Below are 24,229 nucleotides of genomic sequence, written 5' to 3' on the forward strand. Positions count from 1 at the left end.
TATATATATATATATATCTAGAAAGAGGTCTCTATAATATACCATATAACAACTGAATTTTTATATAAAAAGTCAACCAAGACAAAAGGACATTGGAAAAACAGTAGGGTCCACCCTACCCCATACCCTATCGAATCTTCTAGGGGGTTCTTTTGATATTTACCTCTGCTTTTCTTAATATGCTTGATTTATCAAATTTAGATATTACCTATCGACATACTGCCAAGGAATGTAAGTATTCAGTTTCAACCTCTACCTCTAGCCTCCATACCCTATGTAATTTTATGACAATCTTTGTTTAAATAAAGAGTGAGTGTGAATGTAATACTGGACAGATACTACTGAGTGCTGAGCCAAGCAGAACAATAGGACCATGCACTCTTTCTCCCTACAAATTAAAGACAACCTCATTTTTTCTACTTTCTATATATTTTTAACTTTTCCTCAAATGCTCCAGCATCTGTCACATGTCTATCAATATTTTCCATATGCTCAAACACACCAGATATTGTTTTTTCCCAAAGCCATAACTTCCCAGAACCCTTTGTTCTTTCTTCTGCTTCCCTCTGTGGGGGGACTCTGTAGACCAGGTACAGAGCTGTCACCTTGGGCTCTCCCTTGGCTCTTCTCTTTGACTGAATTCTGAGTCTTGGACCCGATTTCTTTTCCCTTCCTATTTAAGAGTACATTCACTAGTAACTTATGGGGGAAAAAAGGCTCATGAGAACTGAAATTCTGGTCACTTGCATGTCTAAAAATATCTTTATCCTAGACTCACATTTGATTGATAATATGGCTGAGAATAAAATTATAGGTTGGAAATCCCTTCCACGGAAGATATCTGAAGATACTGCTGAATGCATTTCTGTCTTCCTATGTTACTACTGTGATATGGAATGCTATTCTGATTGGTCCTTTGAATGTAACCTCTAGCTACTCTTGCTGGAAGCATTTAGTACAGCCTCTGTATCCCAGTTTACTGAAATTTCATAATCAGTCCTCTTGATCTGTGTCTTTTTTATTATTCTATCAGATCTTTCAACTTGCAAATCTATGACTCAGTTTGGAAAATGCTTTGGAAACCTGTTGGTATCATCTCCCCGTATTTTCTCTGTGCTCTCATGCTCAAACTCCTATTAGTCAAATATTGGACCTCCTGGTCTATCTTTAATTTTTTAAATTATTTGTCTCCTATTTTCCTCATTTAATATTTTCTTTCTAACTCCTAGGAAATTGCTTCAACTTTACTTCCAATCTTTCCACTAATTTTTTTGGGGGGGTATCATTTTTTATTTCCAAGAGTTATTTCTTATTTATTGAAAGAGTTTCAAAAGAGCATTCTGTTTTCTGAAGATGCAACATTTCATTTCTTCGAGATTAATACCTCTTCCCCTCTGCCCTACCCGCAGTTTTTTCCCCTCTGCTCTCTACCTTGTTTCTTTTATGTGTTTGTTTGGCCTCTCATTTTGGAGGCTTTCCTCAGCTATCAGGTTATCCTTGGCTGTCCACTCCTTTTCATGGCATTAAGAAGCTATTGTAAGTTCACTGTTTGGCTCCATATCCCTATCCTTTTCATACATCTGATATTCCTGGATCCAGAACCCTCAGCCTCCATTTTCTTTTTTTTTTTTTTGTGATATGTGGGCCTCTCACTGCTGTGGCCTCTCCCGTTGCGGAGCACAGGCTCCGGACGCGCAGGCTCAGCGGCCATGGCTCACGGGCCCAGCCGCTCCGCGGCATGTGGGACCCTCCCGGACCGGGGCACGAACCCGTGTCCCCTGCATCGGCAGGCGGACTCTCAAGCACTGCGCCACCAGGGAAGCCCCTCCATTTTCTTGAAGAAAAAAAAATGCCCAGTTTCCTAGAGGGGGAAGAAGTAGTTTACATAGGATTCAACCACTTAATTTAAGACTTTCTTCAGCCTTTCCGACGGTGACGACCTCCCCACGAGAACATGCCTCTCGCAAAGGATCTCCTTCGTCCCTCTCCAGAAGAGGAGAAGAGGAAACACAAGAAGAAGCGCCTGGTGCGGTGCCCTAATTCCTATTTCATGGATGTGAAATGCTCAGGATGCTATAAAATCACCACTGCCTTTGGCCACGCACAAGCAGTAGCTCTGTGTGTTGGCCGCTCTGCCGTCCTCTGCCAGCCTGCAGGAGGAAAAGCAAGGCTTACGGAAGGGTGCTCCTCCAGACGGAAGCAGCACTAAAAGCCCCCAGAGTCAAGATGAATGCGAAACCATCCCAATGAACACATTTTGGATTAAAAAAAACTTTCGTCAACCATTACCTACTTTCAATCTCAAGCCTCATTCTTGTATTTTCACTTTTTACTCCCAAGTGTTGAGTCTTTTTGGAGGTTTTGTAAACTTGCTTGCTAGTCTCTGCAGACAACCCAGAGTGTACCTCCCTCTACTTGGCTAAATTATTTAACACTTTTCTACTAATTTTTTTATCTTCTAAAATTTTTTTTGTCATTCTTGTTCCTGTGATCTTATACTCCTTTTTATTCTTTTATTATAATGTTAGTGCTATTTGAAAAGAAAGGAAATAAATGTATTAAGTCAAACCCCCATGTTTAACCAAAATACCCATGCAATAGTTTTAGATAGCTTGAATAAAGTCATAAGTATATTTACTAAACTTCTGGATACCATGAAACTCATTAGGACAAATAATAACCTTGGATAACAGAATCAGGGTTCAACGTGATTTCAAAAGGACAGTATCAAGAGAAAACTAGGGACCTCCCTGGTGGCGCAGTGGTTAAGAATCCACCTGCCAATGCAGGGGACATGGGTTCGAGCCCTGGTCCGGGAAGATCCCACATGCCACGGAGCAACTGAGCCTGTGTGCCACAACTACTGAGTCTGCACTCTAGAGCCCGCGAGCCACAACTACTGAAGCCCGTGCACCTAGAGCCCGTGCTCCGCAACAAGAGAAGCCACCGCAATGAGAATCCCGCGCACCACAATGAAGAGCACCCCTCACTCGCCGCAACTAGAGAAAGCCCGCACACAGCACTGAAGACCCAACACAGCCAAAAATGAATGAATTAATTAACGTTAAATAAGGAGGAAACTAAACAGGGTAATTTTTTTTAAATCTCTCACTAAAATTAAGCATTTACCAGTTATATAAATATGAAACTAGAAGCCTAGTTTCACAAAAAACGGGGAGTTTTCGTTTATCATGAGTTACTTATGTGACTCCCTGTAACAAATTTTAAAAGAAAAGAAAAACTGTAATCTTAGGATACACTAATGGAAAGCAGACCAGACCAAGGGACAAAACCACTGTTGTGGTCGTCAACGAGTGGTTGTCAATAACTCTAACGTCACATTTGTGAAAGGAAATCAACTAAATATCATTTAGAAAATGGATCCCAGGGTATTGAGAGGTTCTAAAGCCAAGTTTTGTGGGAAATGGTAAAGATAAGAGGAATACTCAAAATGTTCAATGGAAGAACATTATAGCTGCTATTGAATAGCTGAAGAATTGTCCTTTACAATCAAGTAGTTCTATACTCTTCAAGATAACCAACCTAGGAGAAGTGGAGACAATGTATTTAAGACAGATTTGGCTTAAATAAATGTGTAAAGCTGTGAGCTCTCCCCATTACTGGACAGCCAGTCTCTCCAATATCAGCGATGTCATAGAGTAGATTCTTCCATTGAGAAGGAGCTTTAACTAGATGACATTAAGCTTGTTTCCACTAAAGGAAGACAGAAATAAAGAAACCAAGAGTCAAAGAAGGTGATTATATAATGATAAAGGGGGTCAATTCATCAAAAAGATACAAGTGTAAATATTTATGCACTCAACACTGGGGCACCTAAATATATAAAGCAAATATAACAAAACTAAAAGGAGAAACGAACAGCAATACAATAGTAGCAGGGGATTTTAATACCTCACTCTCAAAAACAGATCTTCCAGAGATTTAATAAGCAAACAGAAGATTTTAACAACATCACAGACTAAATGAATCTAGTAAACATACACAGAACAGTCCATCCAGTGGCAGCAAAATACACATTCTTCTCAAGCATATACAGAACATTCTCCAAGACAGAACATATGTTAGGCCACAAAGCAAATTTCAACAAGATCAGTAAGACAGAAACCATATCAAGTATCTTTCCTGATCACAGTGGTATTCAGACGTGTGTTTTCCAACACCCAAGCAATACCCGATTTCTTAGCAGACACTGAATGGGTGTCCTACAAATTTAACTCAATTCTGACACTATCTACCAGGAGATAGCATCAGATCTCACAGGTTAAAGGCCCAGTCCCACAAGGCTACCCCCGCTTCAGACCCCAATTGCAAGTCCAGGGTGTTACTTTGTGCTTCTGACCAACTGGCTATAAACTGAAGGTTCCTGCAACCCACTTCTCAGGTTCAATTAATTTGTTAGAAGTGGTGCACAGAACTCAGAGAAACATTAACTTATGTCTCTCAGTTTATTATTATTATTTTTTAATTTACTTAATTTAATTTTTATTTATTTTTGGCCACGTTGGGTCTTTGTTGCTGCGTGCGGGCTTTCTCTAGTTGCGGTGAGCGGGTCTACTCTTCGTCCTCAGGCTACAGGCTCAGGGGTTCAGCAGTTCTGGCTCGCAGGCTGTAGAGCACAGGTTCAGTAGTTGTGGCGCACAGGCTTAGTTGCTCTGCAGCATGTGGGATCTTCCTGGACCAGGGCTCGAACCCGTGTCCCCTGCATTGGCAGGCAGATTCTTAACCACTGCACCACCAGGGAAGCCCTCTCAGCTTATTTAAAGGATTCAGATGAACAGCCAGATAAAGAGGTAACACAGGGTGAGGTCTGGAAGGGTCCTGAGTGCAGGAGCTTCTGTCGCCATAAGAACTGGGGTGCACCACCCCTCTGGCATGCAGATGCTACCATCATGGAAGATCTCTGAACCTCATCCTTTTGGGTTTTTTTAATGGAGGCTCCAATACACAGATATAATTGATTATACCACAGGCCATTGGTGACTGCTTCAACCTTCAGCTCCTCTCTCCTCCCCAGAGGTGGGGAAGGGGGAAATGGGGAGTAGAACTGAAAGTTCCAACCCTCTAATCATAGTTGGCTCCCCTGGCAACTGGTCTCCATCATTCAGTTACCTAGGGGCCTTCAAAAATTCACCTTATTAACAAACTCAGGTGTGGTTAAAAGGGGCTTGTTGTAAATAAAAAGACACCCATTTCACCTTTATGGCTTTGAACTGAGAACAAAAGATGTTCCCACTGCTCGCTTAGGAAATTACAAGGGTTTTTGGGAGTTGTGAGTCAGGAATCAAGAACGAACACCAAAATATATAAGCGTATAAATCACAATACCACAGGCATGAAACTAGAAATCAGTAACAGAAGGAAAATTGGAAAATTCACAAATCCATAGAAATCAATCAACATACTACTGAACAACCAATAGATCAAAGAAGAAATCAAAAGGGAAATCAAAAAATATCTTGAGACAAACAAAAATGGAAACACAACAAACCAAAACTTATGGGATGCAGCAAAAACAGTTTTAAGAGGAATGTTTATAGCTATAAATGCCTATATTAAGAAAAAAGAAAGATCCCAAATAAACAACTAACATTTCACCTCAAGGAAGTAGAAAAAGAACAAACTAAGCCCAATGTCCGCAAAAAGCAATAATAAAGATTAGAGCAGAAATAACCGAAATGGAGAAAGGAAACCAATATAAAAGATTAATGAAACTAACACTTGGTTCTTTAAAAAGATAAACAAAATGGACAAACCTATAGCTAGACTAACCAAGGGAAAAGAGAGGACTCAAATAAAATTGTAAACGAAAGAAAAAAATTGTAAATGAAAGAGAAGACATTACAACTGATACCACAGAAATATAAAGGATCATAAGAGACTACTATGAACAATCTTACCCCAATAAAATGGACAACCTATGGGAAATGGATAAATTCCTAGAAGCATGACCACTTACTGTTAAGGTAATTAAACAAGGAGGCAATTGGGGTTCAATTGTCTGAGGTGGTTCTAATGCCTTGGTAGCCCACGTTGCAAACCAAAACCTAAGCCAGTGTAAATGCACTGGAATCTGAGAAAATGAAACTTAAGAACAATCCCAAATAAGGCAACTGCTTAAGATACAGCCAATCAAATAACTACTTTGCTTCGGTGTCTTGTCTATAAAAACCTTGCCCATAGCTCCTGTGCATGGAGCACTTCTGGACCGGTGCTATGCAATTTAAATTAATGTCTGCTCAAATAAACTCTTCAACATTTTAATGTGCAACAGGTTTTGTTTATTCTTTTTTAACACTTCCAAGACTGAATCATGAAGATGCAGATAATCTGAATAGACAAATAATGAGTATGGAGACTGAATCGGTAATCAAAACCTCCCAACAAAGAAAAGCACAAGACTAGATGGTTTCACTGGAAAATTCTAGGAAGCATATAAGAAAGAATTAATGTCAATCCTGCTCAAACTCTTCCCCAAAAACTGAAGAGGAGAAATCACTCCCAAACTCATCTTATGAAGCCAGCATTACCCAAAGCCAGAGAAGGAAACTACAAGAAAACTATAGGCCAATATCCCTGATGAATTTAGATGCAAAAATTCTCAGTAAAATAACAGCGAACCACATTCAACATCACATTAAAAAAATCATACACCATGATCAAATGTGATTTATCCTTGTGATACAAGGATGGTTCAATGCCCACAAATTAATCAATGTGATAAACCACATTAACAGAATGAAAGACCAAAATGATATGATCTGAATAGATACAGAAAAAAACACTGGAGAAAATTCAACATTGTTTCCTGATAAAAAATCATCTACAAGCTGGATACAGAAGGAATGTACCTCAAAATAATAAAGGCCATATATGACAAGTCCACAGCTGACTTCACAATGGTGAAAGGCTGACAGCTTTTCCCCTAAGATCGGAAACAAGACAAAGGTAATCTAAACACTCCTAGTCAACACTGTACTGGAAGTCCCAACCACAGCAATTACGTAGGAAAGACATAAAAGGCATCCAAATCAGAAGGAAGAAGTAAAAGTATCTCTGTTTGCAGATGACATGATTTTATACAGAAAAATCTTAACGACTACACCACAAAACCATTAGAACTAATAATTCATTAAAGCTGCAGGTTACAAAATCAGCATACAAAAATCTGTTGCACTTCTATACACTAAGAACAAACTAGATGAAAATAAACAATCTCATTTAAAATAATATAAAAAAATAAAATACCTAATAACTCTCCCAGACTTCAGACAATACTATAACGCTACAGTGATCAAAACAGTGTGGTACTGGTGCAAAAACAGATATATGGATCAATGGAACAGAATAGAAAGCCCACACACCTATGGTCAATTAATCTTTGACAAAGGAGGCAAGAATATAAAATGGGAAAAAGACAGTCTCTTCGTTAAGTGGTGCTGGGAAAGTTGGACAGCTGCGTGTAAATCAATGAAGTTAGAACACACCCTCACACCATGCACAAAAATAAACTCAAAATGGCTTAAGGATAAGACATGAAACCATAAAACTCCTATTAGAGAACATAGGCAAAACATTCTCTGACATAAATAGTACCAATGTGTTCTTAGGTCAGTCTCCCAAGGCAATAGAAATAAAAACAAAAATAAACAAACAGGACCTAAGCAAACTTACAAGCTTTTGCACAGCAAGGGAAACCATTAAAAAAAAAAAAGACAACCTATGGAATGGGAGAAAATATTTGCAAATGATGCAACCAACAAGGGCTTAATTTCTGAAACATACAAACAGTTCATACAACTCAACAACAAAAAAACAAACAATCCAATCAAAAAATGGGCAAAAGACCTTAACAGACATTTCTCCAAAGAAGACATACAGATGGCCAGTAGGCACGTGGAAAGATGCTCAACATCACTAATTATTAGAGAAATGCAAATCAAAAATACAATAAGGTACCACCTCACACCAGTCAGAAGGGCCACCATTAAAAAGTCTACAAATAACAAATGCTGGAGAGGGTGTGGAGAAAAGGGAACCCTCCTACACTGTTGGTGGGAATATAAATTGGTGCAGCCACTATAAAAAACAGTATGGAGGTTCCTCAGGAAACTAAAAATAGAATTACCATATGATCCAGCAATCCCACTTTCTGGTCATATACCCAGACAAAACTATAACTCAAAAAGATACACGCACCCCTATGTTCATAGCAGCACTATTCACAATAGCTAAGACATGGAAACAACCTAAATGTCCATCGACAGATGAATGGATAAAGAAGATGCAGTACATCTTCTTCTGCAATGAAATATTACTCAGCCATAAAAAAGAATGAAATAATGGCATCTACAGCAACATGGATGCAACAAGAGATTATCATACTAAGTGAAGTAAGTCAGAAAGAGAAAGACAAATATCATATGATATCACTTGTATGTGGAATCTAAAATATGGCATAAATGAACCTATCTACAAAACAGAAACAGACTCACAGACATAGAGGTCAGATCTGTGGTTGCCAAGGGGGAGCGGGAAGGGAGAGGGATGGACTGGGAATTTGGTGTTGGTAGATGCAAACTATTACATTTAGAATGGATAAACAACAAGGTCCTACTGTATAGCACAGGGAACTATACCCAATCCCCTGGGATAAGCCATAATGGAAAAGAATATTTTAAAAAGAATGTCTATATGTATAAAACTGAGTCACTTTGCTGTACAGCATAGATTGCCACAACACTGTAAATCAACTACACCGCAATTAAAAAAATTAAAAATGAAATAAAATACCTAGCAATAAATTTAACCAAGGAGGTGAAAGATCTGTACATAAAAACTGTAAGGCATTGATGAGAAAAACTGAAGACACAAATAAATGGAAATATATCCATGTTTATGGACTGTAACAATTAATATTGTTAAAATGTCCATACCACCCAAAGTGATGTACAAATGCAATGCAATCTCTATCACAATTCCAATGGCATTTTTCACAGAAATAGAAAATCAATCCTAAAATTTATATGGAACCACAAAAGATCCTGAATAGCCAAAGTAATCTTGAGAGGGAAGAACAAAGCTGGAGGCATCACGCTTCCTGACCTGAAACTACATTACAAACCTTTAGTAATCAAAACATTATGTACTAGCATAAAAACAGACACACAGACCAATGGAACAGAATCAAGAGCCCAGACACAAACCCATGAATATACGGTCAACTAATATTTGAAAAGGGAGCCAAGAAGACTCAATGGGGAAAAGATAGTCTCTTCAATAGTAGGTACTGGGAAAACTGTATATTCACATGCAGAAGAATAAAATTAGACCTCTATATTACATCACTCACAAAAATTAACTCAAAATGGATTAAAGACGTAAATAAATGTAAGGCCTAAAACTCCTAGAAGAAAATATAGTGAAAATGCTCCTTAACATTGGTCTTGGCAATGATTTTTTTGGATATGACACCAAAAGCACAAGAAGGAAAGCAAAAAACAAGTGGAACTACATCAAACTAAAAAGCTTCTGCACAGCAAAAGAAACAGTCAACAAAATGAAAAGGCAACCTATAAAATGGGAGAAAACATTTGTAAACTATATATCTGATAAGGGATTATTATCCAAAATATATAAGGAACTCATACAATAATAACAAAATAAATAAATATATAAATAAATAAAAATGGGCAAAGGATCTCAGCAGAAATTTTTCCAAAGTATAAGAAAAGGTGTTCAACATCATCAGGGAAACACAAGTCAAAACCACAATGAGATATCACCTCACATTTGTTAGAATCACTATAATCAAAAAGATATGAGGGCTTCCCTGGTGGTGCAGTGGTTCAGAGTCCGCCAGCCGATGCAGGGGACACGGGTTCGTGCCCCGGTCTGGGAGGATCCCACATGCCGCGGAGCGGCTGGGCCCGTGAGCCATGGCCGCTGAGCCTGCGCGTCCGGAGCCTGTGCTCCGCAACGGGAGAGGCCACAGCAGTGAGAGGCCCGCATACCGCAAAAAAAAAAAAAAAAAGACACGAGATAATAAGTACTGGTGAGGTGGAGAAAAGTGAACCCTTGAGCAGTGTTAGTGTGAATGTAAACTGGTACAGCCACTATGGAAAACAGTATGGAGGTTCCTCATAAAATTAAAGACAAAACTGCCATATAATTCAGCAATCCCACTTGATGTATATATCCAAGGAAATGAAATTACTATTTCAAAGAGATATCTGCACCTCCATGTTCACTGCAGCATTATTTACAATAGCCAAGATATGGAAACAATCTAAGTGTCTGTCAACAGATTAATGGATAAAGAAAACATTGGTATATATATACAATGGAATATTATTCAGACACAAAAAAGAAGGAAATCCTGCCTTTTACAACAAAATGGATGAACCTAGAAGGCATGGTGCTAAGTCAAATAAATCAGAGAAAGACAAATACTGTATAATCTCGTAAGCGGTGGTTGCCAGGATCTGAGGAGTGGGGGAAATGAGAGAAGGTGGTTAAAGGGTACAAATATCCAGTTATAAGTTGAATAAATTCTATAAATCTAATCTACAGCATGGTGACTATAGTGAACATTACTATACTGTATACTTGAAAGTTGCTGAGAGTAGATCTTAAATGTTCTCCCACAAAACAAACACCACTGGGACTTCCCTGGCAGTCCCGTGGTTAAGACTCTGCTTCCACTGCAGGGGGCACGGGTTTGATCCCTGGTCAGGGAACAAAGATCCCACATGCCATGCAGCACAGCCAAAATAAAATAAAATAAAAACACATTCAAAACAAACATCATTAACTATGTGAGATGACAGATATGTTAACTAACCTTACTGTGGTAGTCGCAAAATACACGTATGTCAAATCATCATGCTGTGTACCTTAAACTCACACAATGTTATATGTCAATTATATCTCAGTAAAGCTGGATACAAAAAAATTAAGAAACCAAAGAGGGAACCAACATAAATAAAGAAATGTAATTTACATAGGCATACAGAATATACTAAAATAGATTTACATTTAGTTATTTTTCTTAAACATTAAAAAAGAATCACAATTAGGACTTCCCTGGTGGTCCAGTGGTAAAGAATCTGCCTTACAATGCAGGGGACGCGGGTTCGATCCCTGGTCAGGGAACTACGATCCCACATGCTGCAGGGCAACTAACTACTGAGCTCGCGCGCCTCAACTAGAGAGCCCATGTGCTGCAAACTACAGAGCCCACGCGCTCTGGAACCAGAGCGCCACAACTATAGCGCCCATGCGCCCTGGAGCCTGTTTGTCACAACTAGAGAAGAGAAAACCCGCACATCACAACTAGAGAGAAGCCCGCGTGCCGCAACAAGATATCCCACATGCCTCAACGAAGATCCCACCTGCCACAAGTAAGACCCGATGCAGCCACAAATAAATAAATAAATAAATAATGAATAAATCTTTTTTAAAAATCAAAATTAAAATCAATACAGGGCTTCCCTGGTGGTGCAGTGGTTGGGAGTCCGCCTGCCAGTGCGGGGGACACAGGTTTGTGCCCCGGTCCGGGAGGATCCCACGTGCCGCGGAGCGGCTGGGCCCGTGAGCCATGGCTGCTGAGCCTGCGTGTCCGGAGCCTGTGCTCTGCAACGGGAGAGGCCACAACAGTGAGAGGCCCGCGTATGGAAGAAAAAAAAAAAATCAGTACAGACTGAGAAAAAGCAAGCCAGTGTCATTACTGGATGTACAAACAAATTAGGACTTAGCCTAGAACACAGGCTTGATAACTCTGTTCTTTGGCAGTATGCTTGAGCCTATCTCCCCAAACCAGTGGTGACCCAAGACAAAACAAAAACTATAAGGACAATGATATTTTTCATAAATCTACATGCATTCTCTTTTTAAATGCTGGGATTATACCCTTTAGATTTGGTTTAAATTAATCTGTATTTTGTTTTAAAATATCAATGGTATATGACACATTTTAAAAATGTTGGCAACCTTTTATTAGTTAGCCCCCCTCCCTTTTTTTCTCCCCATTTTACTAATCCAAGGCTTTTGTAGATTTCCTAGAATGTATGCTTTATGGGACAGTTCTATAAAGAGTTTGGTCATGAATGACTTTACGAGGTTGTCTGCCAACAGCCATAAAAAATGAACAAAAACATGTTAACAGATTTTTTAAAAAAAAAATCAACACCGATAGGCACAAGCCTGTTGATACATAAGCAGAATTTTAAATTCAGCTATCTTTTCTCTGGAGCCTTCTCTTAGTAGAAGGAAGACTCTAATCTCTTACCTGCCTGATGGAATTCTGGAACTAGGTGAGGGAAGGAGACTAGCAGGTTCCACTGTTCGCTGTGGCATCTTAGCCTCATTCGCCTCTGGGCTTAGGGTCCTAGGTCCTGAACTTCTCATGTTCAATTCCTCCAAAGAATAATGTCCTGACTTCTGTAAGTCTGATGGCAGACTTATCTTCCCGAACCAGGGCTCAAACCCATGTCCCCTGCATTGGCAGGCGGATTCTTAACCACTGCACCACCAGGGAAACCCAAACTGTGTTAAGATCTTAAAGGAAGAACTCCCTATCATATTCTTGAATGGGAAGGAAAATATTATATAAATTCCCTCATATTAATGTATAAAACCAATTAATTAAAATTGTGGTACTGGCGATAAAAAAATAGATGCAAGAAACAGAACACAGTTCAAAACAGACCTTTGAATTCAGTTAATTGGTTTTATGACAGAAATGGCATTTCAAAACCAGTGGGGAGAAGATGAACTATCAATATGTGGGAAAATTCAGTTAAAACTCTACCTTATATAATAAGCTCTAGGTAGGTTAAAGACTTAGATTTTACAAAAATTAATGTAGCAAGATATGGAAGAATATTTATGATCTTGGGATAGGAGGCCCTTTTTCTAATAAACACCAAGAAACACTGGACAAGCCCATTCAATGAAAACCTTTGCAAATATAGGGGTACACAAAGGGTTAGTATCCAATATATAGAATGCCTAAAGGGATTAAAAAACAAACAAACAAAAGGCACGAACTAATTTTTAAAACTTGACAAAGGATAAAATAAACAAGAAAGAAAAATTTCTTTCTTATGGAAGAAACACATGAGATCAATAAAACATGAAGACTAAAACAAGAAGATACTCAACTTCAATAGTAATGAGGGAAATACAAAATACAATAAACACAATTTTCCTTCTATCACTGAAAAATTTTAAAGTTGGGAAATATCACATGTTGGTAAAGATGTGGAGAAACAAGTTCACTCACACACTATGGGCCAAAACATAAATTAGGAAGGCAATTTGACAATATCTGATAAAGTTAATAATCATATATTCCCTATGACCCAGAAAACCCTCTTCTTGGTATTTAACATAAAGGAACACTTGCACATATATAAGAACATTCATTGCATTTGTGTTTGTAATGCAAAGGAGAAAACCTAAAGGTTAATTAATAGCTAGTTATACAAACTAGAATATTCATATAATAGAATATTATGCAACTGTGAAAAGAAATATATCTAACAGACCTCTAAGACATATCGTAGTTAAAATTTCCGAATGCCAGATACAGTATGAGGCAACTTACATAAACACACACACAGAAAACTAAGGCTATGTAAAAGCACAGAAAAAGACTTGCAAGGACACTCGTCAAATTTAAAATTGGTCCTTATCTCTCTCTCTTTTTTTTTGGTTTCCCCCTTTTTAAATTAATTAATTTTTTTTATTGAAGTATAGTTGATTTACAATGTTGTGTTAGTTACTGCTGTACAGCAATGTGTATATGTTATACATACACATACATTCTTTTTTTAAAAATTCTTTTCCATTTTGGTTTATCATAGGATATTGAATATAGTTCTCTGTGCTACACAGTAGGATCTTGTTGTTTATATGGCCCTTATCTCTTTAGGTGAAGAGGATCAGGATTATGGGCAGTATAAAAAGGAATTATCATACTCAAAATGTTTTAATTTTTAAATAAAAATGTATCCACATATTTCTTATGTAAATTAAAACTTACTATAATTTTTAAAAGAAGAAAAAAGCGAGTTTCTAAACCGTATGTCCAGCATAATTTTGTTTGTTCATAAAATGTGAACATATCCATACATATTAAATAGATAAATAATTTTTAAAAGGATACATATTAAACAGTTAACAACTGTTCTTCTAGAGAATAGAGAGATGGAGGAATTGCTTTTCACTTGAAACTCACTTTAAGGTGCATAGTAAATTATAATTTAACTTCTCTTCCAAGAACAAATACTAAAGCAACAACTTAATTTAACCCCCATTACCAGTCCCAAATTAAACCATAGGCCTATAACTGTCTTATTTTTGCAAAATAGAAGTGGGCAGAAGAAAGACACATCCCTGAAACACATTAAACTGAGAGATCTGAGGCTACTTTAGGACAGCCAAAGCGGATGACGTTAAAACTGACTTTGTCTAAAATAATGGTACACTTCACGGAGATTGCATGCCATTTAATAAGCCATAGTCCAACTCAGCCGCAGTAAATAAAAGCTATAAGAAAGTTTACTGAGCTAATTCTTGGTTAAGTTTTACTTAGATTTCAATTTGATCATTTCCTTTTTAGTACCACTGGCGTTAAGCAAAACAACTACTTACAAATACTATTTGGCTGGCTATGCACCTTCAACCTGAATGTGGATCCAGGCCTAATTCCACAAGAGAAAAACATTATTTCCAATTAAGATAATGTGGAGTGGCATGGACATATATACACCACCAAATGTAAAATAGATAGCTAGTAGGGAAGCAACCGCATAGCACAGGGAGACCAGCTCGGTGCTTTGTGACCACCTAGAGGGGTGGGATAGGGAGGGTGGGAGGGAGACGCCAAGATGGAGGAGTTATGGGGATATATATGTATAGCAGATTCACTTTGCTATAAAGCAGAAACTAACACACCACTGCAAAGCATTTATACTCCAATAAAGATGTTAAAAAAATAAAAAGGATAATGTGGAGCATATATATTCTCCCCTGGTTCCCAGCCTAATGTTGAATGGAATCCTGTAATTTTTCATTTTGTTAATTCATCTCTGAAACAATATCGTTACTGGAAATACCGACAAGACCCCAGTCACGTGACAACAGCCAGAACATGTAAAGCGTAGAAAAATAAAACTGGATCCTAGGTAGGTATATAGTATAGACAAGACTAAAAAGGTAATGTAGTGAATTATCACACATTTCATATGAATATATATTTGATAGCTGTTAGAAGGGTCAGATAGATCTTGGCCATAACTCCCGAACACCTTGCATTTTATGGATGGGATCATTTTTAATGCAAATTTCAAATTATTGAAATAAATAATTTAAACACTCTAGAAGATGGTAATATTGTTTCCTGGTATTCTTTCTGATATTAAAATTTTTTAATTCTACTAAACCTACCTGATCTTTTATCTAGACATGTCTGTTTATTCATAAAATACTATATCCTAAATGTTTACTATTTTTCACTCAACAGTGGTATATTGCTACCTTTCATCTTTAATAATATATTATGATAAATTGAGTCAAATGCTGCCCAGACTTTATACATCAAGCCTAAGAGCAAAACTTGCAAAGAGGCTGAACATGAAGCCTCATAAGCTTATATTCAAGATTCTACAAATACTTATTATAAAACTTTTAGTATCTCACTCCTAGTCTTCATGAGGAAGAATTATAGTAAAGAAGGTAATCAAATCAGTTTTATTCAACATATGAATGATACACTAACAGCTTTTGCTACAAATGTAATTTATTACATAGGTATCTGAAAGGAATTTACAACTTAGCGTGATTTATCCAGAATATTTGTTCATGGCTGTTTAAGAGTTACTTAAGTTGGCTAGTAAGCCAAAGTACAGGTTCAATGCCCATATTTTGCAGTGCCCACAAAATTAACTTTGCTCAATTCTTTCGCCACAAACTCAAGTGTTAATCAATCCTAACCAAACATCTTATAAATACTTGTTATGGATCAAAAGAATAACGATGGGTAAAATGTTCACAACAACCCATTCTCAGGGCTTCCCTGGTGGTGCAGTGGTTAAGAATCCGCCTGCCAATGCAGGGGACACAGGTTCGAGCCCTGGCCTGGGATGATCCCACATGCCACGGAGCAACTAAGCCAATGAGCCACAACTACTGAGCCTGCGCCCTAGGGCTCACTAGCCACAACTACTGAGCCCATGTGCCACAACTACTGAAGCCTGTGCGCCTAGAGCCCATGCTCCACAACAAGAGAAGCCCACGCACTGTAACGAAGAGTAGCCCCTGCTCGCCGCAACCAGAGAAAGCCCGCGCACAGCAACAAAGACCCAACACAGCCAAAAATAAATTTTTTTTTTTTTTTTTTTTTTGCGGTACGCGGGCCTCTCGCTGCTGTGGCCTCTCCCGTTGCGGAGCACAGGCTCCACACGCACAGGCTCAGCGGCCATGACTCACGGGCCCAGCCGCTCTGAGGCATGTGGGATCTTCCCAGACCAGGGCACGAACCCATGTCCCCTGCATCTGCAGGCGAACCCTCGACCACTGCGCCACCAGGGAAGCCCAAAATAATTTTTTTAATAAAATAAAAAAAACAACCCATTCTCAGCTGATTCACTTCACTGTACAGCAGAAACTAACACAACACTGTAAAGCAATTATACTCCAATGAAAGAAAGAAAGAAGGAAAGAAAGAAAGAAAGAAAGAAAGAAAGAAAGAAAGAAAGAAAAAGAAAAAGAAAGCAAAAAAAAAAAAAAAATTCTCAGTCAGCGTGCCCTAGAGGCAAGTATAAGAAACTTCAAGTCAACTGGATTAAAGTTCTGGCTTTTATACTTAGCTATTTAATGTTGGTAAAATAACAGCCTTCCAGAGCATCTGCTTTCTTACCTATAAAATAGCAGAAAAATATCCCCTACCTAACATACAAGATTTTTTTTTTTTTTTTGCGGTACGTGGGCCTCTCACTGTTGTGGCCTCTCCCGTTGCGGAGCACAGGCTCCGGACGCGCAGGCTCAGCGGCCATGGCTCACGGGCCCAGCTGCTCCACGGCATGCAGGATCCTCCGGGTCCGGGGCACGAACCCGTGTCCCCCGCATAGGCAGGCGGACTCTCAACCACGGCACCACCAGGGAAGCCCACAAGATTTTTTTTTTAGTTCAAATGAAATCATAAATGGGAACACGTTCTTTAATGTGTAAAACACTATATTAAGTGGTTATTTAAGGCAGTTCAAAATATCTGTCCTATTGAAGGAAGGTTAGCAGGATGCCCTTCATAAATGAGGGTCAGTATTATTCAGTCATTCATAAATTCCTTAACAAAATTTATTCTTTGCTTTTAAAACAAATGGAACAATATGTGTATAACTACCTACTATATAATTAATTCCTGGAATTACTGGTGAAAGTGTTACTTTCCTGTTACTCTTCTTCTAACCCTGTTTAATTTCTGCTTACATCTCTGAGAAATGTCCAGCTTTAGAGAAGAGCAGTTACTCTGATTAGCTCTATCATTAGTAGTCCCACTGCTTTGTTTCTCTAAAGATGTACCAGTAAAACCAAAGAAATTACTAATGATAACATGCCTCTTTTCCCTCGGTTGTCCCTGGTACAGATAAGTATAAGTAATTCATACCTGTACTTTTAAAAATAAACTTTGGACTTCCCTGGTGGCACAGTGGTTGAGAGACCACCTGCCAACGCAGGGGACACGGGTTCGAGCCCTGGTCTGGGAAGATCCCACATGCTGCCGAGCAACTAAGCTGGTGCTCCACAACCGCTAAGCCTGCGCTCTAGAGCCCGCAAGCCACAGTTGCTGAGCCCATGTGCCACAACTACTGACGCCCACGCACCTAAAGCCCATGCTCCACAACAAGAGAAGCCACTGCAAGAAGCCCACACATCACAACGAAGAGTAGCCCCCACTCGCCGCAACTAGAAAAAGCCCGCGTGCAGCAACGAAGATCCAATGCAGCCAAAAATAAATAAATAAAAAATAAATGTATTAAAAAAATAAATTCTTACACCTGACAGTATAGTGCTAATATTTTTTAAAAGCAGCCTCAATGGATTTTGTTTTCTTTTAAAAGCACTAAATAAAATGTAATGCATCTCATATAAGCAGTATGAGGATCACAGAAAGTGTGAATGTTTTTCATGAAATTGGTTATCACGCTCCCATATAGCTATCACTGCATTTACCAGAACCCACTAAATTATTTTTCTCATGCAGTTTTCTTCTTAACTAGACTACAAACTCCGTGAAGAAAAGACAATGCTTTGGAGCAGCTTTGTACCCCTAACACCTATCAATATCTGACACATATTGGTGCTAAATAAAATTTGAATAGAACTGAACTATCAATACCATGCCCTGGTTTTCTTTTTCTTTTTAATTAATTTACTTTATTTATTTATTTTTAGCTGTGTTGGGTATTCGTTGCTGCGCAGGGGCTTTCTCTAGTTGCAGTGAGCAGGGGCTACTCTTTGTTGAGGTGCGAGGGCTTCTCACTGCGGTGGCTTCTCTTGCTGTGGAGCACGGGCTCTAGGCATGCGGGCTTCAGTAGTTGTGGCACGCAGGCTCAGTAGTTGTGGCTCGCGGGCTCTAGAGCTCAGGCTCAGTAGTTGTGGTGCACGGGCTTAGTTGCTCCGCGGCATGTGGGATCTTCCTGGACCAGGGCTCGAACCCATGTCCCCCGCATTGGCAGGCGGATTCTTAACCACTGCGCCACCAGGGAAGCCCGCCCTGTTTTCTATACTGAGATTTTCTGTGCCCCGGACAAGGTCGGATAAGCTTTGCTGAGTTCCCAGACATATTTGTTCTTGGTAGTTTGAGAGGCTGTAGTGTGGTGTGGTGGTTTCATTTGTAAAACTGAATGTATCTGATTCATGCAAAATGTACAAGTTGTAAAATAACTGTATTGTAGGTGCTATACATTAGATATTGCTCTTGTTTCTAGGGCTAAAACATCTAGGATAGGATAGAAACTTACGAAGAGATATTGGTTTTATAATGGCAAATCCATGGTATGTAAATTGAGTTCCCCGTGGAGTTCAGGTTGCAAATACAAGTTAAGTTTGTACCCTTTATCCCAGTGTTTCAAGGGATTAGTATTGTACAAAAAACTTCACTGGTGATTCTGATTAGACATTCAGGTTGTTACTTATTTATCTCTACTATGGAATTCAGTTGCCATAAATTAAATTTAGTTTCATTTATTTCTCCTTAATAATACCCATTTAACTCAGGGAGTACTAGAGGTTTTAGGTTTAATCTTTTTTGTTTCTATTGAGGTATAATTGGCATACAATATTATATTAGGTTTAATCTTTAACATTAATCCAGTTTCTATTAAGACAGGGAAATAGATATTGGAAATCTTATTTTAGAGCTGTAAAGACAAAGAAGTAAGTGGTTTTCCCCAGTGTTCAGTTTGAGTTCACAGTACTGTCAACATTAGGCCCCTTGAGTTTTTGATTCCTATATTTAGGCCAAACTTTTCTGTCTGGACCAGAAACTGATGATCTCAGAAGAAATTTATGTCATTTAGGGCCTATAACCCACCTTCTGAGGCAAAAAATCTAAATACAATTATTCTTTCTTAAGGAACGTGTTGACCTCAGTAAAACTGCATTTTTTGTTATTGTGTAGATCTAGATTTGGGAAGCTGTTTTTGTATAACTCCAGTCAGCTGTGACTAAGAACACTGAATATTAAGTGCTTTATCTTCCTCAAGTTACCATTCATGATAATGTTAGGAAAGTTACATTATTAAATAAATGCTTTAACTTATCCAAGGATACTTCCAAAATATATCATGTTTCCTTCCTACAAATGGTTGCAGAAGTAAGTTATGATGTGATTTTTGCAACATGAGTGTCTTCACATGAAGGACATGTAAATAATTTTACTAATAAACTGAAAAGGATGAATGTGGGGAAAGGGTATTAGCAATGCAGTGCTCTTTTAAAGAAATAAATGCATCTCTACTTACTTGTCCACGTTCAGTCATGCCATAGCTTTATTTTCTACAAATCAGAGACGGAAGAATGACCAGTTTCTGGGGTAAAAGCTGACTGTTTTAAATAACAACTTACAATTTAGTTCCAGATTCTCATCTTAGGAGACATATATCCACATTTGCCTAACAATGAATGCAATAATGGTTACAGTATAAACTCCAAGTTGAAACGCTGTTAATTACTGTTCAACTACATTGGTTAAAATTCATAGATGTTCCTGTTCAATAAACCTGATATATAAAATTGAATCAGATGAAAAGAGATCATTAGTTACATTCTTTCCTTTATAATACACTTTTTCCAAGCCAGCATTCCAACTCAGACTTCAAAGCTAATGCACTTAAATAGGTTCTCTATATATAAGTACATAAATTTCATAAATATTAAAAATTGAATCACAACACCCTAAACTCCAGGATATCACACAATCATATCCATTCCTCACTCCCTTGGCAAAGGTCATTTGGACAGATACACCATAGTTGTATATACATATACATGTACATGTGGTTTACATGTACTTGTGGTATATACATATACCATACTTTTTGTCTTTTTCTTTTGCCAGTGCCCACCTCCATTTTTATCAAAATTCAGGGCAAAAACAAGCAGGAATCCAAAGCAGAATATAGGTTCAGGTCACAAAGGCTAAGTGTTTTGTGTTTAACAGCAATTAAAAACAAAGAAATGTAAGAACACTGGCAATAAACTGAATATCTAATGTCTAACTCATAGCAAGTTGGGGGATTTATTTACAGAGAATCACAGAATTTCCATGTGAGAAGGAACCTTAGAGTTCAGACAGTGGGGTCCAGAAAGGCAATTTACCCAAGGTCACATAGATACACACGTATATGTGTATGTAAAATACATACATGTGTACTTCATAGTTCAGAAGTTACTTCCCCCTGTAAAATCCTTAACACAGCATCTTAACGTTTTCATTTTCTTTTTTTTTTAATTAATTAATTTATTTTATCTTATTTTTGTCTGCATTGCATCTTTGTTGCTGCACGTGGGCTTTCCCTAGTCACAGTGAGCAGGGCTACTCTTATGTATGTATGTATGTATTTATTTATTTATTTATTTATGGCTGTGTTGGGTCTTCATTTCTGTGCGAGGGCCTTCTCTAGTTGTGGCAAGCAGGGGCCACTCTTCATCGCAGTGCGCGGGCCTCTCACTATCGCAGCCTCTCTTGTTGCGGAGCACAGGCTCCAGACGCGCAGGCTCAGTAGTTGTGGCTCACGGGCCCAGCCGCTCTGCGGCATGTGGGATCCTCCCAGACCAGGGCTCGAACCCGTGTCCCCTGCATTGGCAGGCAGATTCTCAACCACTGCGTCACCAGGGAAGTCCCATCTTAATGTTTCCATCCTCTCCTTACTCAAATTAATTTCAAAATTAGAACATTAAAGTACATAGATCATCTGGTTCAAAAAATAAGATGACAAAAAAGTGGATAACATATTGTAACAGAGAACTCTGGTACACCTTGCAGCTAACATTTATAGTTAACATTAAATTGTTAATTTCTTCTCTTTTTTTAACATCTTTATTGGAGTATAATTGCTTTACATTGTTATGTTAGTTTCTGCTTTATAACAAAGTGAATCAGCTACACGTATACATATATCCCCATATCTCCTCCCTCTTGCGTCTCCCTCCCACCCTCCCTATCCCACCCCTCTAGGTGGACACAAAGCACCAAGCTGGTCTCCCAGTGCTATGCGGCTGCTTCCTACTAGCTATCTATTTTACATTTGGTAGTGTATACATGTCAATGCCATTCTCTCACTTCGTCCCAGCTTACCCTTCCCCCTCCCCGTGTCCTCAAGTCCATTCTCTATGTCTGCATTTTTATTCCTGTCCTGCCCCTAGGTTCTTCAGAAACATTTTTTTTAACTGTTAATTTTCAAGGAACTGCAAATCCCTTCTTTTTTTTTTTCCTTCACCCCACCCACCTCAAAAAAGGAAAAAAGAAAACAAAGAACAAAACAAATCTAGCTCTTCGCTGGGAACTGCAATTCAGGATACAGGCAGTTTGCGATGACCTTTCCATGGCCTAAACTGTCAACCAAGGATGACAGAAGGTACTCTACATTTAGAAACCTGCCCTAATCTAGAAATTTTACTGCTTTCTTTTTGCCTGTCCCTCCTGCCACATAAATACCTTCATACTGCATATAGTAAAAAAAAAAAAAAAGTACCCAGAATAGCTATACCTATGGCATATTCTTTTTTTTTTTTTTTTTTTTTTTTTTTTTTTTTTTTTTTTTCTTTTTGCGGTATGCGGGCCTCTCACTGTTGTGGCCTCTCCCGTTGCGGAGCACAGGCTCCGGATGCGCAGGCCCAGCGGCCATGGCTCACGGGCCCAGCCGCTCCGCGGCATATGGGATCCTCCCAGACCGGGGCACGAACCCGTATCCCCTGCATCGGCAGGCGGACTCTCAACCACTGCGCCACCAGGGAGGCCCTTGGCATATTCTTATTATTGCAAATTGTAAGTAAAACTAAGAATGCTTTTCCATTTTTTACTTTGAAAGGCTCGTGAAGAGTTAGTATATGCTCCCCTTGTTGTTCTAACCCATTCTGAAAGTACAACTCTTTTCATGTCAGCAAAGATCTGCCACTTTCTCAGTCCCTGAGATATCTATTTCTTCTTGGTGGGAAAAAAAACAAAGAAACCCTTGGCTACAAATTCTAAGGTAGGGAATAAACCACAGTCTGACTCTGAATTCTTGAGTTTTGTCTGTGCATGCACCCATAATTATCCAACCCTGTTAAAATATAATTAATTTATAACTCTTTTTAAGTCATGTAGGAAATACTACATGAAAATAAAGTAGCAGAATAAATCGAAAAATAAATAAATGATCGTGAAATTTTATCTGCCTGTATCCTTCAGTTAATCAGAAAGTTACACTCACCAACAAATATCACAACAGCTTTTACATTTGATTATATAAAACTGGGCAGGCATTCGATATATTGCCAACCTTCACCTCCTTGTTATTAAATATGATTTCTGTCTTAGCACCAAAGTAATGCATAAAATCAATTTACTATTTACTTTCAGTGTTCTATTTCCCTTTTTTACTTTTTACTAGAAATTCCTGGGATCAAGGACAAAAATGACAGAAGACATTGCCAATATATGTTTCATAACTGACTATAAACCCTTGTCTACCGTGTTTTAATAGGTGACTTTTACCTCAGAGCAACTTAGAAGACAGCAAAATGGATTAAATTACTTACATTTCCACCTGATTACAACTGTCAGATATGAGGCTTATTAAAGCCAACAGAATATCATAAAATCAAATTGGAGGAAATATGATTCGGGAATAAATAGGTTACTTACCTATAGCTTTAAATCACATGCCTGCTAAATCATTACTTGATATGTGCTGAAAATAACTAGCCAGCAAAGCGATTCTTTTAACAGACATAGTCTTCAAAAGCTAACGCAAATCTGTTTGGGATTTATTACATTTGAATACATACCTTTCTTTTTAAAGTTATATAATAAAGCAACATGAATCAAACATAAATACTACTGCATAGTTCAATACCACCACCTACTGTAGTTGGTATTAAGTTAAAATCTTTTACCAAATGGGTTCAAGTGCATTAAGATATAAAACTATAAAACCACAGGTGGATGCCTTCATTTTTCTGAGGCAAGTTTTGGGTGGAGGTCTGATCTAAGAATTCACTAAATCTGGGATATTAAATAGGAAAACAGTGTCAAGACAATTGCACAAGCAGCTAAATTTGGTCTGTTTAAGGGCATTCTTTCTTCTTCCTCCCTCCCTTGGATTTTCCTGGTGTAACGGAATATTTTATTTTGGACATCTACAAATACCCTTGCAAGACCACAGTATTAGTTAGATTACTGACATTTTGAATTTAGTTTCCAATCTGTCACCAGTTGGGAAACAGTAATCTAAGGGCTAGGAATAACAAAAGTACTCATTAACTTAAAAGACAAATGAGACCAAAATTTGAAAAGAGGCAACTCTGGGGATGAAAATAGAAGGATATTTTAAAATTAAGATTAAAAAAACACCAATACCAACAGTTAAAACTGACAAAAGGCCTAGAACATGAAGACGTGACTTCAAAAGTGTGGGCACTTCTAACAGAAACACTGCTT

At 38.3% G+C, this 24,229-nt stretch overlaps 2 protein-coding genes across 2 annotated transcripts in view; one reads left to right on the forward strand and one right to left on the reverse strand.

Moving 5' to 3' along the window:
* Nucleotides 1–24,229, reverse strand: part of FBXL20 (F-box and leucine rich repeat protein 20) — a 96,087-nt gene that overhangs the window by 64,945 nt on the left and 6,913 nt on the right.
* Nucleotides 1,858–2,309, forward strand: LOC309793937 (small ribosomal subunit protein eS27-like). The gene has a single exon (XM_082604839.1). It carries the CDS (start codon nt 1,955–1,957, stop codon nt 2,207–2,209), a length of 255 nt encoding a protein of 84 aa, XP_082460965.1. The 5' UTR covers nt 1,858–1,954; the 3' UTR covers nt 2,210–2,309.

This window comes from Mesoplodon mirus (genome assembly GCF_964341445.2).
Source record: "Mesoplodon mirus genome assembly, chromosome: 18".
NCBI classification, from domain to species: Eukaryota; Metazoa; Chordata; class Mammalia; order Artiodactyla; family Ziphiidae; genus Mesoplodon; species Mesoplodon mirus.